This window comes from Rhipicephalus microplus, chromosome X (genome assembly GCF_043290135.1).
Source record: "Rhipicephalus microplus isolate Deutch F79 chromosome X, USDA_Rmic, whole genome shotgun sequence".
NCBI lineage: Eukaryota > Metazoa > Arthropoda > Arachnida > Ixodida > Ixodidae > Rhipicephalus > Rhipicephalus microplus.
This window is the reverse complement of record NC_134710.1, coordinates 96189938-96207490: the sequence shown is the minus strand read 5'-3', so window position 1 is coordinate 96207490 and position 17553 is coordinate 96189938. Positions and strand designations below refer to the sequence as shown.

Here is a 17553-nt window from a genome sequence, read left to right as displayed (position 1 = left end):
AATAATTAGACATATTCTGCCATATGCTGCCATACCTTCATTTCGAAGTTTTTCCTGCATCATCCCCTTCCCCCCCTTCCTTCTTGAATAGGCGCAATGGAATAAAGAACAAGGATGGAAGCGATCCTTGATTGGCTTCGAAGTTTAAAAATCGCGCCGCGATCGCTTCTTTGAGTGAAACCTATGGACGGGTAGCGCTAAACAACGAAATTTCCGGGCAATACAAGTGCATGTTAAAATCTCAAAAGGCTGGGATCTTTCAGAAAGTGCGTTGGTCTACTTAAAAAGAAATATCATAACCCACTCCACCGACTTCCGCTGGACGACGAGGAAGACGCTTTCACCAACCACATTACCATCGCCATCACACTTTCCCGGCGCGCGTGCCTTGGAAAAGCGTGGCTGGTGTTCCGAAGCCGGCTGGCACAAACACCTTGCAACGGCATCTGTGCGCCCCGCGGTGCGGCGTTGGGAGAGGAACCCCTGCTAGATGACACCACTTTACGTTCACCCATCGGTGCACCTAAAGCTCGAGTGAACTTCGCAGGAATGCAAGGTGACCCGGTTGGCACGAGAGACCAGTAAGCAAGGGTGCTACATCTGTAAAGGTGAGCCCCGATGTCATAACTTACAACCTTCATTTAACCTGTCAGCTTGCTATATAAGTACTTCAGTAGAGGCACGAGCATTAAGTGCTACCACTGGTATTTCGAACGTGCAATTCCTAAGTGCCTCTAAACAATCGGTGGTGTGGTCAATTTCAGTCTTTATTTATGGAGTAGGAAGCAAGATGAATACACCTGCAGCAATATATGCTTCCGAATTCACAGTCTCTATTGACGCAAAATATAATATAGGTGTACCTATATAACCTAAACAAGCCAAATCGAGAGAAAAAAAATGAAATGGTTGTGGTGCTTCTTTCCTTGTTTGGCTGCGCGTGCTACATACACCTATGTATTCATGCCAACTATAGGCCACTCAGACTCCATATAAGCTAGTTTAATATTTACATTATAACATATATGCAGAATACAATAAGGCAGCTCATCTCCGTCATGCGTAGGAAAAAAATGAATAGACTAGCTCAGCAAGTTTGGAAACAAAAGAATAAGGATGCCGCTGAATGTTCAAGAGTATACCGGTAACGTAGTCTTTTATTCGATGTATAGTTAAACATATACAGTAGCTACTGTAGAATAAGGCACTAATGCTTGAGCGATGAGCAAAATAATGAGCCTTACTTCTCTGTAAAATACTTAAGGAAATTTAGTCGCTGCGAAATCACGTCCTAATGCAGGCACGTATCTGGACAGAACCTTCAATCAGCAAGGGAAACGGTGAGTGGGAGAGTGTTAACTACGTGCAGCACATCTCGCTCTTTTTTTACTTTATCCTCTCAGTCATACAGCAGTCATAACTGTAGAACAACAATGCACGAGTGAGTAACACATCATTCATTACAATGCAAACGATGAGGAGGTGGCAGGAAATATTTTTTCCCACTCAAACAGATTGAGCCAGAGGCACAGGAGAGAGACAAAGATCTGTGCCGCTGAACGCGGCGCTGCAGTCAGTTAGCGAAAACCTGAAAATGGACACTAGTGGTTCTCGTTGGCAAAATATATACGTTGTTTCTACAAGGGGCTTTTGGTGCCAAATGTTTAGTTTCACACATTAATAAGTAACTGAGCTAAAATGAAATGACGACAGATGAGAAACGAATTATGAGCGTTGATATTAGTGAAAGTAACATGACGGACGGCAAAAATCAGGCATGGCCTCAAATTATCGGAGAGGCTCCTATAGTTAAGCCTCCACTTGAGGGCTCGAGGGTGTCATGAGCATGAGATACTTTGATATTATTGAGGCAATGTGTGGTTTTCTCTGCTCTTTTTTATCCGCAGACTTGCCATTCAGGAAAATGTCGGGAGGAAGCCTCTTAGCCTACACCTTAATTATAATGACCCGCATAGCACAGGGGGAAAGCACAGATGTTTCTGCACAAAGTGCCCCAAACATGCGGGGACACGAAGGTAAGGATGTCTTACAAATTGTAATGATATTAAATGTCATTTATTTGAACTTATGCCATTCAAAGATTTCAAATTATACTGATCGATCGAGAACATTACTGCTGACTTTTTTTCTCACAGTGGAACATTGCCGGTACACTGAATTCTCTCGAAGGAGAGAAGAGTGCAACAAAAATGTGAACTTTCTGTCTTCAAGGAAGGGTAGCGACTGCCAGTGAGTATTTATACTGAACGTTTCGGCCACAGAGAATGTCGTCTGTTGAGGTCATATAGTTTCATAAATATATACTAGAGTGGACTCTGGCGCTAGTGTCTATGGGAGCTGCAACGTACGGCACTTCAGTGAGCATGGGAATGATGGGTATAGTACACGGAATCGTCTAATCTTCGTACTTCCGGCTCCGTGTGTGTTCTTGTGGCTTGGAGCTGTTTTCTGACGAAACAAAAATCAGCAAATGTGCTTCACCACTTTATTCTTTTGTAGGTTTACCATTTTAAATCAGCTCAAGAAACTCAAAAGGGTTCATTTTTTCCTTTAAAACAAAACCGAAACACAGCAATAAACGAAGCTACAAGTGATTCACCTGCCGCAAATACGAAGACTACAGGCCGTTGCCTGCACTACCCATCATTACCCTGGTCGCTGAACGATCGCAGCGCCAGAGTCGCCTATAGTTAATTTTAGGAAACTCTATGCCTCAAGTGACAAAGTGGCTATTGATTGATTGATTGATTGATTGATTGATTGATTGATATGTGGGGTTTAACGTCCCAAAACCACCATATGATTATGAGAGACGCCGTAGTGGAGGGCTCCGGAAATTTCGACCACCTGGGGTTTTTTAACGTGCGCCCAATCTGAGCACACGGGCCTACAGCATTTCCGCCTCCATCGGAAATGCAGTCGCCGCAATTCGGTCCCATGACCTGCGGATCAGCAGCCGAGAACCTTAGCCACTAGACAACCGCGGCGGGGAGAGTGGCTATTGTGTCCGCGCAATTATTACCTGTTCGTTAATCGTGGGCCTATGTTCCCAGCAGCGTTCTGGACGCAAAGCGTTCTGGACGCTTCTCCCATGTCATGCTTTGCCATGCTGCGCATCACGCATTCGCAGTTGTAATCAGTGAAGTACGTGGCACAGCCGCACTGAGACCCCATACGCTTAAAGTCCTGCGAAGCAATAATGTTGAATTTTAATGGCAGATTGAGATCTACTTCATTTTTTTTGCTGAGCGTAGCATTGACACTGAAATGGCAGTTCGGGAGCGTGAATTGTGTGTTCTAATGGTAAATTGAGCGCAACCACTAATTGTCTCTTGCTCCATGGAGCGCAAATTCTTGCTCCTCCGAAATCGGTGGATTTAATTCATGTGACGTACACTTTCCGCCCGCCCGTCATGCCGTCACGGCCGGATGTTTACAGTCGCGGGCGGCCATGGACGACTAGGAAAATGGTTCGCGTCCCGTCACGCTTCCTCGCTAGATTTTTCACTACCTACTGCTCCTGTCGAGGCGCACGAGTTCCAGTCACAGATTTGGCAAGAGCCATCCCCCGCAAGGATCCACGCGCTCGGTTCGACCGACCGACCGCTCATGATCTGCCACTGGTATATATTACAAGAAGAAACCAGCCCTCAGCGTAGTTACTCGAAATATTTTGCATCGGATGTCACGTAGGGGCCTTGTCCACTTTTCTGTCATGAGAAATACTATCAACAGCTATACAGCTATAAACAGAATCGCAAAATAGAGCAGAGTGTATAGGTGGCTCGCTATACAAGGTGTACCACATAATTTGAGCCAATAATTTGAAAGTGAAAGGCACTTAGGAGGCGAATTAAACCAAACGCATACTACTCGCACTAGCCTGTAGGTACTCAGGCTATTTTTATTTCTCCACATATAAACTAATTAATAATTCTTGATTACCTAGTTTTTAATTATGGGCTGGAAACACAAAATATGAACACTCATACGTAAAGCACTTTCAGAAACCACCGACTGAATTGTTTCCTGGACGATACGTCTCGCGCTGTTACTTTTTGCACGTCGTAAAGAAAGCCCGCGAAACGTGAAAAGAAACTGCGTGACCCGCGAGCGCACTGCTATAGCGCTGCTATAGGCTTTCTTTACAAAGCAGAAAAAAATAACAGCGGGAGACGTATCGTACAGAAAACAATTTAGTCGGTGGTTTCTGAAAGTGCTCTACATCTCAGTGTTCATATTTTAGGTTTCCAGCGCGTAATTAAAAATCTATTTAAAGTGAATTAATTATTATGGGGAGAAATAAAAATAGCCTGTGCACCTACAGGTTAGTGTGAGTAGTACGCGTTTGGGTCAATTCGCCACTGAAGTGTCTTTCATTTTCAAATTCTTGGCTCAAGCTATGTGAGACACCCTGTATGACACCAGACTGATGTAATTCGAGTAATCATATACAATAACAACGCCGAATGAAAACTATTTAATTGCGAACATTCCCGAAAAATCGAAGTATCATTTGAGTATGTTATTAAAAAGCAACAAAGAAGACGAGGTTCCGTGATGCTACGCTATATAATGAAGCCACGGGAAACGGTGCTGCATTTGCTGCCAAAGCGACAATATCTTAGAAGAAAGTTTTAGCATCTCAGTCTACGCCGGTGTCATCATTGACTCATCAAGCCACGAGCACTGTTATAAGCGAGTGTATATCGTTGTGTCTTTTGCGTGCTTTACGGTAATTAAACTGGATTATTCAAACAGCATAGTTGTCGGGAAAATGTTATATATAAAATATTCAGCCGTACTGGACAGTGCAGTTGATGAATAAGCAAAGTACACGCCAACGTATTGCGTCCGTTACAGATTCCAGTATTTTTTTTTTTTTGACGTAAACAGATGCACTGACGAGCTTACCGTTTCGCGAAGCCTTCGTGTATTCGAGCAATTCGTTAATAGAAACATTGGAAAGATTATCTCGCCGTGTGCATCCACTTTCACTTTATATATATATATATATATATATATATATATATATATATATATATATATATATATATATATGATACCTGGCCCTCAAAACGTTGAGTCTCACTTTTTTTTTTGTTTCAGATACTGTGTGAACACGTATGCCGGGTGTTTCCCGTAAACGAACCAGAGATTAAAAAAAAAAGTGGTTAACTACAACTCAATGAAACAACCGCACATGGCTTGCCTATATGTAGCACGTGTTAGATTTTTTTATATTGCGCTTAGTTAATGATTGATTTGTGGGGTTTAACATCCCAACACCACTATTTGATTATGAGAGACGCCGTAGTGGAGGGCTACGGAAATTTTGACCACTTGGGGTTCTTTAACGTGCACCCAAATCTGAGTACACGGGCCTACAACATTTCCGCCTCGATCGGAAATGCAGCCGCCACAGCCGGGATTCGATCCCGCGACCTGCGGGTCAGCAGCCGAGTACCTTAGCCACTAGACCATCGTGGCGGGGCCTTGCGCTTAGTTATTACGGCCAATTAGGCAATATTTTTGTTATTCATTTTAGGACCAAGTGCATTTCGTTACGTTGTAGAGGGCATGAAAAACAACTGATTCAGTTTTTTTTTGACAACGTATGCGCTGCGTGATTGTTTCCGGCGTTAAAACAGAGACCGCAAAAAAAAAAAAAAGAAATCGGGGACTCTTAAGCTTCGCCTTTAAGAGTTGAATGCGATAGCGAAATCCGGCCTCTAGTGCACCCTTCGACCGCTAAGTGCATATCTATTGATATGTTTTGCGACATACACACACACGCACACTAACACGCACACAGTAGATTCGAGCAGCGCGCGCTATTATCGCCGAATGGGCTCATTTTTGTCATGATACTTGTCGAACAGCATGCGTTAAAGGGGCTCAGAAACACTTTTTCAAGTAACAACGGAATGAATTGACTAGAAGAGCTTATTGCCTCACAAATTCACCGCCGCAAAAATTTTAAGAATATGTCCAGTGCGAGTGGAGTTAGAAAGGTATGTCGCATGCTGCAATTGCATTATCTCTTCTCTCGTTCCGACTAAAGCTGAAAGCTAAGCAGAGAGGGGTGGCAGGGCAAAGAAGCTACCGCGCCTCGTGACCTTGAGCACTTTTTTTTTCGAATGCGCGGATTTTTCATTGTGATCGTGCGCGCGCGCGTGGATCAGTAGCGGCCTCTCGCGGCTATCTCGTCAACTTCATTTTTCGGTCACAGACACACAGACGATTTTTCGCTCACAACCAACGGGGCCGACGCCAGCGGCAGGTTTTTTGCGACACAAGCTCTTTAACGCTATCGCGTTAATATTAAATAAAACGTGACAGCGCTCATGCGCTACCGTATTGCAATGCTCTTAAACATGCTTCGAATTAAACATCCATGCGCTCGGACCATCAACATATCGCTTATCAAGAGCAATGGGGTTTTTCGCCATTTCAAACGCCTATATAAACACTGAGCTTCCTTTATAAAAGCTTATAAAGAAGGCGTTGCCGTGTCCGGCAACCAAAAATACGTGCTCTGAAGCCCGTGCCTGGAGCCGCGCCCGCTCATTTCGCCACAGTCGGTGTGCACGGTTGCTTTTCGGGAAGTATAATTGAGGGTGCCGCAATACTGTAGCGCTGAAGCACACTCACGTGGTTTGACTTCATATTTTGCCGACTTTTTGTTTCACAAAGCCGGAAAAATTAACCCCGCAGCGCGCACGTCAACAAAAAAAAAAAAATGGATTGGTTGTTTCAGGATGTCCTTGACAACGCCAACAAACGCAATTCGCCCTAACGTTAATATAAAAAAGCTTGTAATAATGGTCTCAGTCCCTAACTTAATTAAGAGCAATATGAATATACCCTAACTATGCCACATGATGGCACACTTTATGTTGTTAGTTTTGTTCATTCGCAGTCAACGGCCTTCTTTTTTTTATTTTTGGTTATAATAACGCTAAACAACCTGTATGTGTTCCTTTACGATGCAAATGTGCAGAGTTCTCCTGGGCCATTGTTTAAATAACACCTTATTCACAACCATAATGCTCTGAAACATAATATTGCAGAAAAACAACTTAATAAAACATGATTATGTAGGAGCTCTTGTTCACCCAATGATTTCTCCATCAGCATGTAGTCCATGTACTTCGTGGTTTTACATGGCGCTTTGTTTTTTTTTGGGGGGGGGGGCGCGGGTCATGACTTGTGTGATGTCGAACTTCATTCGCTTCAAGAAACATAGTAATGAAGAGGCACCCTCAAAACACGTAATGAAGAGGCACCGGAACTTCTTTGAGGGGAAGAAATACAGAAAGGCTTCTTGAACACCTTAGGCATACAATTTTGGTAAAATTCGCTTGAGGAGCCAACTACCTCGATGAGAGCTTTCATAGAAAAAGTAGAAGTTTGGGAACAGATATGGGTTCTCCTTCCGAGATACCGTACTGTACACACGTTGAACACAGCGTGTGTTATGGCAGATGGAAGTAACATCATGGCTTCTTGCTGCGCAGCGTGATGCAAATTTACGTCGACTGCCTGACCATAGCCCTGAGGAACACTGGCTGTACAAGGAACCCGTTCTTCCTGACATCGGAATCCAACCTGATAAGGAAAAAGACAAGCGATAAGAACCTGACCTGCAGCCTTTATAGCGGTAAGATGTTCGGCATCGCTTGCCACGCTTCGCTTCTCTAGACTACATCATTTGCCCACGAGCGTAGATTGAACTGATCAAAAGAGCGTAGAACATGTACAGTCGTCAGCACCTTTAAACTCGAACGCTCCGACGCCTGGGTGGCCTCAGCTCGCTTGGACTGAGATCAGCGCCGCCAAGCGTTGCAACTGATATGCTTGCTGCAGTTAACGGTAGATGGAGCGTGCGTCAGTTTCATTAGTAAATTTACGTTTCCAGTCTGCCTGATCGGCGAGTCAAATGCATTCACTTCACATCCCGTTTTCACCCCGTTTCGCTCGTGGCTACGCTATCACGCGCGTCCATGGCGTTCGTTGTCGTATACTTAACTCGACAACGAAGCATTGCGTGCGACAGCTTACGCAACGTTTGAGTTGAAATTCCCAGCTGATGCTAAAACAATCACACCTAAAAGGAGAGCAAACTCCACGTTTATCAAACAAAGGTGAGCGAACCTGGCGTAGCCTTTTGGTGCGAAGAATCTTGCGGATTCGTGTTCCGTGACCAGCAGATGGTGTGAAACCTGCTAGGAGCGCATTGACATATAGGGTGGAAAGAGCTTGACTCAAATGCCAAATGCCTACACCAGGCTCGCTTTTATACCGATGCTTTGCGGCTCATTATAGAGACCTACCAAGGCATTTTTAAGGCAAATATTCCGGGTCGAGAACTGTCTCCTTCGATTGACCGAAAAGCGCGTGGAGTATTTGCAAGTGGTAGCATAGGCTTTTCCACCTTAGTGGCATGACCGCTAAGAAGGAGACTGCGACAAACAATCCTGCACACACACGCTGGGTTGTGGTGTGCTTGATGAACTGGTTAGGCTTGTGTTGTGCCACGAACACAAGTTCGGCATGGAATTGGCCATTTCGCCGTATGATATGCTCACCTACGTCAGGCAAGTGGCTCGACAGATTCCTAAGCATGAAATGGGAAGGTGTGTTTTATACCTTCTACCGAAAAACGCCAGTTAAAAAATCGTAGAGTACTTTAAAGACAATTCACTTGCTTTTTTATCTTCTGATAAAAATGGAGGGTGGGTCGCTTTGTCTAACTCTTTCATTATTGAGAAAGCGACCACAGCCGTTCATTCTGTCTTAAGAGCTGTGGACGTCACCTCCCTCGGAGAAGTTAAATCATAAGCAAAGAAGTTGTGCTTCACCTTGGGTTTTGAAAAACATGCCAAAATATTTGATAGCGAAGACACATTTTCTCCACGGTGAAGAGACGCCAGATTAATTCCACCCTGTGGGTAATTGTGACATAGAGAGCAACGTGGCAAAAAAAAAAAAAAACTGCAGCACGATTCCGGCAAGAAAAGGTCAGCTTGTTGAGAACTGATTATCTTATTCTGAAAATAAAGAATTCAGACAGTTTGGTCAACTTTCTTGAACATAATGCCAAAGGTTTATAATACTTTTTTGTCGATGTCAGATATCTGTATTACTCATTGCTACATGGGAAGTCATCAGTATTTTGACGATGATATTGACTCATTTGGAGCTTTCCAGAATCTCACGGGTGCACATAGCAATAGCCTCTAGTGCTTCTGTATTTTTATATTAAGTGGACTTTTGTATCTTGTAATAATCAACTTGCATACAAAAGTGCCGGCATCAGGTCGTGCCTCGCCCTAATGCTTAGTCACGTATACCTTGTGTATCCTGACCGATTGCTGATGAACACGCTCGACCAAAGTATTGTCTTTAAAGTGTGTCGTTACGAAGACGATTTTCTGGCTTTTATCAAATGCACTGACGCTACCTGCCAGCACCTAACTATTGGTATTGTGTAGTCTTACAAACAAATTTTTCAAAGCACTGTCGTTGACTCACGAGATGATAATTTGGAAAAGCTTACGCTTTTCAGATTTGAACTTAATCTTTCACGTGGCCTTGTGTACCAGCTATGTGAACCTAGAACTAGAAAACATCTCTTACTCTTTGCCTATTCCCATCATAAATTACTTAAGCAAAGCATTACTAATCTTTGTCTCATGAACTCCCTTGAGAAACCACGTCATAATATCATGCAGCGCAGCTTTGCAGTTCAAGCTGAACAGCTTTTTTGAGTGGGGTACCGAGCTACCCTACAGTCATATATAGGTGAAAATCTATTGAAACAGATTAAGAAAGACTGCAACTCTGAGGCTTAGCCGGAGTCTAACGACCATAAAAGACTTGTAGTTTTACCCTACGTGCATGACATTTTCCATCGACTAAAGAAAACACGGTAATAAAGCTAGCGTAAAAATGAGGTTTTTGGCATCGGGTAAGTTACAGCGGCTTTGCAAAGCAATCAATCCCCTAAAATAAAGTGCCACTGCTTGCTCAGCCAAGTGCAAAACGTGGTTTGTGCCATGTGTTGTGGGGGTAGTTTATTGGATACCACTCTCCTGTGGTAAGAGATACATCGGTCAAACTGGGCGCTGTCTTATGAAAAGCTAAAATAGCACCATTACAATATTCACAAAGCAATCCAGGGATACAGGAGATTTCGCTGTTGCGATTGTGGATGTTTATCTTTGTTTGATCAATACAAAGTGGTATAGGAGCACCCGTCACAAATCACGCAAGAAATAACCCATGATGATGATGTGTGGCGCTTTATGGCGCAAGGGCCATTTGATGGCCAAAGAGCGCCATTTCAATGAGTATAGAGATGTGGACAATGATATGTTGCGTGGCTGTATAGGGGCCTTAAAATTCCTCGCGATAATGCGGGTAAAAACATAAGTATTAAAGACATGACAGTGACGTGATATGCATAATAAAAAGGGTGACAAAGGTTTTGATAATAGAGACGTGTAAAAATATTTGGCGGAAGCACAAGTGCCTCATCAGCGCCCTTGTGTCCAACGGCTGTGAGGCAAGTGCTTTCTTGTATAGCCACCGCAGCAAAAACCTCTCTGCAGAGGTCGTGCTACAGGATGCCCGGGTATATGATATCAAAACTATGAATTTCTTTTAAAAACACTAACAAATATTTATGACTAAAAAGCGGTTCTCTACCGACAAACATTGCAGGGTGTAGAGGTTTATGTTGTCGGTAGGGTAACGGAAAGTGTTGTTTTCTTAGAGTGTCCAATTGTTTGCACTGAATTAAAATATGGAGAACTGTTAGTGCTTCACCACATCTGTCACACAATGGCGGATCGCCACCGGAGAAAAGATATGTGTGTGTCGTGTATGTGTGTTCTATCCTGAGCCTTGTTAGTGTTACCTCTGTTAAACGTGATTTTGATACAGGTGGCCAATGGCCAAGGTGTGGCTTGATAGCGTGCAGCTTGTTTTGTGTTTGTCTTTCCCACTTGCTCTGCCAGTAGTCCCTGAGCTTTCGTTTGAGAGACGGCTTAAGATCAAGGGGCGAGATCGATATGGGTGTGGTGGAACTGATTTCTTGGACGGATGCAGCAAGCTGATCCGCCATCACGTTGCCTTGGATCTCATGGTGCCCTGGCACCCAGCACACTACAACATGTTGTTCGAGTGTGTAGAGTGTGAATAAAATAGAGTAGAGTGAGATGAGGACAGAGTTTTTTGTTTTTTAAGATTGTGCAGAGCCGTAACCACACTGAGGGAGTCCGTATAAATTACTGCTTTTTATATTTGTGATTGCTTGATGTGTTTAGCCGCCACAAGTATCGCGTAAGCTTCCGCTGTGAAGATACTTGTGCCTTGATGTAGAGGGCCAGCATCCGAAAAGGATGGGCTGACAGCAGCGTAGGACACAGAGGAGTTAGACTTGGAGGCATCTATAAAGAACTCAGGACGTGTGTATTTGTGTTGAAGTTCCAGGAAGTAGTTTCGGATATGGGCAATAGGTGCATGTTTTGTAACTTTTAGAAAAGACACATCGCAGTCTATAGTCTGCCATTGCCACGGTGGCGGGTATGCTACAGGAGCCATTAAACTGTGTTCAAGTGAGACTCCAGTTTCCTCAGCTAGACTCTTCAGGCGCGCAGTGAGAAGGGCTGCCTCATCGAAGGCCTGTTTTGAAACAGAATTGAGCTCGACAAATCATTAAGAGTAGAGTAGCAAGGGTGCTGCTTGTCTGCTTTCACCTTAAGAAAAAATATAAAGGTCGTGTAAGTTCTTTGTAGATGAAGCGACCATTAATTTGACTCAACGTAAAGGCTTTCTACGGGACTGGTGCGAAAAGCACCCGTAGAAAGGCGGATGCCCAAATGGTGCACGGGATCCAGCATCTTCAAAGCACTTTGAGTCGCAGAGTGATAAACAACAGCCCCATAATCTAAGCGTGTGCGAATGAGGCTCCTATACAAATTCAAGAGACATTGCCTGTCGCTACCCCACGTAGTAGGTGACAACACTTTCAGAACACTCATGGCTTTTATACATTTTGTTTTTAGATACTTAATTTGCGGTACGAAGGCCAACTTGTTGTCCAAAACTAGGCCTAAGAATCTATGCTCGACATTAACAGACAGACGTTGACCGTTCAATTGAATGTCGGGTTCTGAGTGCATACCTCTCTTTCGGGAGAACAAGACACATGTGCTTTTTTGTGGGTTCAGTCGGAATCCATTTTCTTCTGCCCATTTAGAGACCTTGTTCAAAGCTAGCTGAACCTGCCGTTCACACATTGCCAGGTTGCATGACTTAAAGCCAAGCTGGACGTCATCGACATATGTACAATAGAACATATTACGGGGGATAGAAAGGTGCAAGGAATTCATTTTGATATTAAAAAATGTACAACTAAGTACACCACCTTGCGGTACTCCCGTTTTTTGCACAAATGTTTGGGAGAGAATACTGCCCACACGGACACGGAATATCCGATTGGACAAGTAACTCTCGATTATGGAAAGCATTCTACCGCGCACACCCAGGTGAGACAAGTCTCTTAATATGCCAAAACACCATGTTGTGTCGTAAGCCTTTTCGATATCGAGAAACACAGAAAGAAAGTATTGTTTGTGGACGAAAGCGTCTCGGATCTGTGCCTCGATACGCACCAGATGGTCGGTGGTACCCTCTCGAAACCCACATTGGTATTGGTCAATCAGATTGTGTGTTTCAAGGAAATATAAAAGTCGGCGGTTTATTATTTTTTTGAAAAGTTTAAAAAGGCAGCTGGTTAGTGCGATTGGCCCATAACTTGAAACAGAGGAAGGGTCCTTGCCCTGTTTCAAAATAGGGATAACAATGGCTTCTTTCCAGGAAGTAGGTATGGTGCAGAAAGGCAGATAGCATTGTATAGAGAGTAAAGTTTTTCGCGTTTCAAGCGGCAGGTTCTTCAACATTTCATACATGACATGGTCGTGACCTGGGGCAGAACTACTGCAGGAATTTAGTGATGTTTGTAGCTCAGCTAAGTTGAAAGGTTGGTTGTATGCCTCGTATTTTGTACACTTGTATTTCAGTTTCTGCTTTTCGATTTTTGCTTTATATCTTTGAAAAGCTTCAGTATAGTGTGACGAGCTAGAGACCTGCTCGAAGTGTGCACCGAGGAAGTTCGCCTGATCTTCCAGGCTGTCACCCTGTGTGTTTACGAGTGGGAGTGAATGCACTTGTCTTCCTGCTACTCTACCAACCATGTTCCAGACTTTAGCCTCTTGGGTATATGAATTAATCCCCGATAAAAACTTGTGCCAGCTTTTTCTTCTGGCCTGCCGACGCGTTCTCCTGGCCTGAGACTTCATTTTCTTAAAAGTGGCAAGATTTTCGGCTGTCGGTGAGTTCCGAAGCACCCTCCATGCTTTGTTTTGCTGCCTGCGTGCATTTTGGCACTCTGAGTTCCACCATGGCACACGTCGTTTTCGATGGTGTCCATTCGTTAGTGGTATGCTTTTTGTTGCTGCATCGATCAGAGACGCTGTAAAGTAGTCGACAGCCGCATCAATGTCTAAAGTGCATATGTCGCGCCAATTTATATGTGTGATGGTATAAAACTGTTCCCAGTTGGCTTTGCTTAATAGCCATTTTGGAACCTGGGGCGGGCATTCAGTTGATGTAGGTGTGCTCAAAACTACGGGAAAATGGTCACTTTCGTAGGGATTAGTGATGACTTTCCATTGAAGTAGAGGCACAAGCGATGGAGATACTATGCTTAGGTCTATTGAGGAATAGGTATTGTTAGCGAGGTTATAATAGGTTGGTTCTTTCCGATTCAGGAGACACGCGCTTGAAGAGAGAAGAAACTGTTCAATCAGTCGACCTCGGGCGTCACAACGAGAGTCGCCCCATAGCACGTTATGTGCATTAAAGTCCCCTACAAGATAGGGTTCGGGAAGTTCATCCATCAAAGACTGGAATTCATGTTTGCGTAGTTGAATATGTGGAGGTATGTATATAGAGCAAACGGTGACGAGTCTGCCTAGAAGCACCCCTCGAACAGCCACTGCCTCAAGAGACGTTTGGAGTTTCAAGTGTTTACATGCTAAACCTTGCTTAACTATAACAGCTACACCTCCAGATGATGCCACGGCATCATCACGGTCCTTTCGGAAAATAATGTAACTGCGTAGAAAGTTGGTGTGTTTTGATTTTAAGTGGGTTTCCTGTACACACAGCACTTTTGGTGAGTGAATGTGTAGAAGTTCTTGGACATCGTCGAGGTTTGTGAGAAGGCCTCTGACATTCCATTGTAGAATCTGTGTTTCCATATTTGATGGAAAGTGGTGCTGTGTGTACGAAAATGAAGTGGCTGTTCAAGTGGGAAGTTGTAACTTAAGTAGCAGGGCCGTTGTCGGGCCCTGTTATTGGTTCCTTGGTTCTTTTAGCGCGCTCTATGGAGCCACGCCGCGTTTCCGGCACCTGAGGCACCGTGTTTGTGTCCATTGCCTCACGTGAAGCACTGGACGCCCGCGTACGCGAGCTGCTGTTGCGTATTTGCGACCTCGTCTGGTGAGACGCGGTCGGTCGACCCGACGACCCTGGAGTCACCTGAGTCTCTGGCTTGGTAGGTGGAGCAGGCTTGGCTGCTTCCACCATGGGGGCGGCCACCACACCCGATGGCTCACTTTGCGTGGGCCTAGGTAGTGGCGGAGGGTGATGCGACGCTGCCCCCTGACGCGCCGCATCAGCGTAAGTTGTGCCGTGAAAAGCCCAACACCTTCGGCGTGCTTCCTTGAAGGAGATATTTTCGCGAATCTTCAGTGTAATAATGTCTTTTTCTTTTTTCAACTGAGGACAAGAACGTGAATATGATGCGTGGTATCCGTCACAGTTTACACAATGTAGGGTTTCATTACAATTGTCAGAGATGTGGCCTTCGGCACCGCATTTGGCACAAGCCGGTCGAGCACGACAGCTCTGAGAGCCATGGCCGAACCTTTGACACTGGTAACATCGGCGGGGGTTTGGTATGTAGGGTCTGATTGGTGTCTTTGTATAGCCAGTTTATATTGTTTGTGGTAGTTCACTGGTGGCAAACGTCAGTACCCAAGTGTTTCGTGGGGGTTTCCTGATTGTTCCTTCGGATGACGATTCGCTTCACATTGGTCACATTCTGTTCTTTCCAGCCCTCGAGGAGTTCAGCCTCCGTCAGGTCAAGGAGGTCTGTGTCAGAAACAACTCCACGTGCAGAGTTCATGGATCGATGAGGTGTTACGCTGATGGGGATGTCGCCGAATGTTGCAAGGTTCTTTAGTTTGTCAAATTGTGTTTTGTCATGGAGTTCTAAAAAAAGGTCGCCACTAGCCATTTTTGTAACTTTGTAGCCATCACCTAATGTGGCTGTCAGGGACCACGACACTATGAACGAGGACACTGTTCTGGCTGTTTTGTTAGGCTTCTCACTGTGTACAACATGATAACGAGGGAATACTTCTTTGGGTCGGCTGAAAAAGGAAAATTCTTCGGTGCGTACGCGCTTTGAAGCGGCACGATCATTGAGGAGTGGAAAACTTCTCTGCATGATAGAGGAATGTAATTCAGTAACGATGGCGGCCACCCACCACGGAGCCCAACGAGGGGACGCTACAAGGTTCATGAAACGAGAAACATGCAGACGCCAGCCGTACACCGCTACGATAACCTAATGCGCGTAGGCCAAGTTTGGCTAGTTGCACAAGGTTAACCCAAGCCACCCATGAAAATGGGGAAGTAACAGTAGAAATTAGAAGACAGGATAGATTTAAAGAGGAGAAAAGACGAAGGTGTGGGGGAGAGAGAGATAGGAAAAGGCGACTGCCGATTTCCTCTGGGTGGGTCAGCCCAGGGGTGCCGTCTACGTGAAGCCGGGGCCAAAGGGGTGTGTTGCCTCTGCCGGGGGGCCTTAAAGGTCCAATCACCCAGCGTCAGCTCGACCCCCAGGATCCCCTTTTTCCCGGACACGGTAAAGCCACGCACGGCTAGGCGTGGGAGGGAGTCAAAACTCCCCCGTTAGCTCGGGTCCGTGGTGTCGCTACACACCAAACGCCTACTTGCGCAGGCGCCCCTGCGGGGCAAGAAATAACACAAGCGCAGTGTATAGCAGGAGCTGGCATCCCATGTAGCATGGCACCCCTTCATTGGCCTCATTTGAATATCACGTGTCCTTCCTTAATGAGATGAACCATCCATGAAACTTTGCTTTGTGACGTTGAGATGGTGTTCTCTAATCTTCGCGATACCTTCCAGGGTCCTTTGTATGGTTGCGCGAATCTACATATTCGATGCAACTTGCCAATAAAGCTCAGCAGCAAGTTAGCGCTCTCCTCTTTTGTCGGTCTGCTCAGCCATTTATGCTTCCCCGTAATGCTCTATATCAGCTCAAGTACAATGAACCAACTGGCCCAGTCTTCAACACTTGTGGTCGTCATGTCGAATCATCATCATCACCACCACCGTAATGATCATCATTATTAGGCTTTATTTGATTCTTCATTGGACATCCCTATAACCCCATGACCAGCGGGACTACTACTACTACTACTACTATTACTACAGCGATTACGACACCGGCATGGTGCAAGCTAAGGCAGGTTAGCTCTAAGAACATCTGGGCTGAATTCACAAATCTTCTCGTTCGTAAGTGCATTTTTACATTGGCCAATTGGTTTCTATAAACATTTTTCTGCATCCTGATGGCCTGAAATATTCTTATGGAAATTATTGGCGGAAGACGTTTTTGTGAAGTGCTCTAGTATATTGGTTTCGAACGTGTCATTTACAAGATATACGTATACTTTGGGACATATATGGCTTTATCCAGGCTGTGTTTTAGCACAAAAGTGATTTCTGCCGGGGTCCATCACCACTACGCTGACGTACTTCCATCACGGATACGACGTAAAATATATAATACATTTCAAAGAAAAAAAAATGAGGGGAATGGTTCTGTCACGGGCCATCGAACCAGAGACCTCTCCATAGGCAGCGCGTGACGCTGACCACTAGTCGCAATGCCCACAGCCTATAAGCGGCGCACCGTGCAACCTAAGATGGCGGTGGAAGTATGATCAACCCGTGAACTCGCATAAGAAAAGATATAGTGCACGGATGTACTCCCTGTGTCGCTTTCACCGGATAAACTCTTGATCGTCAACTCAATATATATCGAGCCAAATTACTTTCCTAACCAATAGACGCCGCTGAGTGTTCGCTACCTCATTTCTTGCCACAGAGCAAAGGGTGGTGGTGTCCACCGACCGACCATGTATCAACGATGCTTTGCGTAATCCTGTGCATGCTACAGAAATCTGCGCGAACCAAAATTCACGTCTGAACTGAACGGCACTCCGAAATTTTTTGTGCCGAGCTTGTCTGGTGCACTTGTCGCAGGAGTAGGCCACTGGCGAATAGAGCGCCGTCGCGGCTGAAAAGGATTGCAAACATATTACGCCGTCATTGCATGTGCTGTAAGCATCATGTAGCAGCTTC

At 44.9% G+C, this 17553-nt stretch overlaps 1 protein-coding gene across 2 annotated transcripts in view; it reads left to right on the top strand.

Moving 5' to 3' along the window:
* The first annotated feature begins 386 nt into the window (after nt 1-386).
* LOC119176749 (uncharacterized) overlaps nt 387-17553 on the top strand; it is a 74054-nt gene continuing 56887 nt past the window's right edge. For both annotated transcript variants that reach the window (XM_075877297.1, XM_037428106.2), the window contains exons 1-4: nt 387-608; nt 1908-2036; nt 2157-2250; nt 7542-7684. In XM_075877297.1, the coding sequence (XP_075733412.1) occupies nt 1925-2036; nt 2157-2250; nt 7542-7684 (349 nt within the window). In that variant the 5' untranslated portion in view covers nt 387-608; nt 1908-1924. The remainder of the gene's footprint in view (nt 609-1907; nt 2037-2156; nt 2251-7541; nt 7685-17553) is intronic.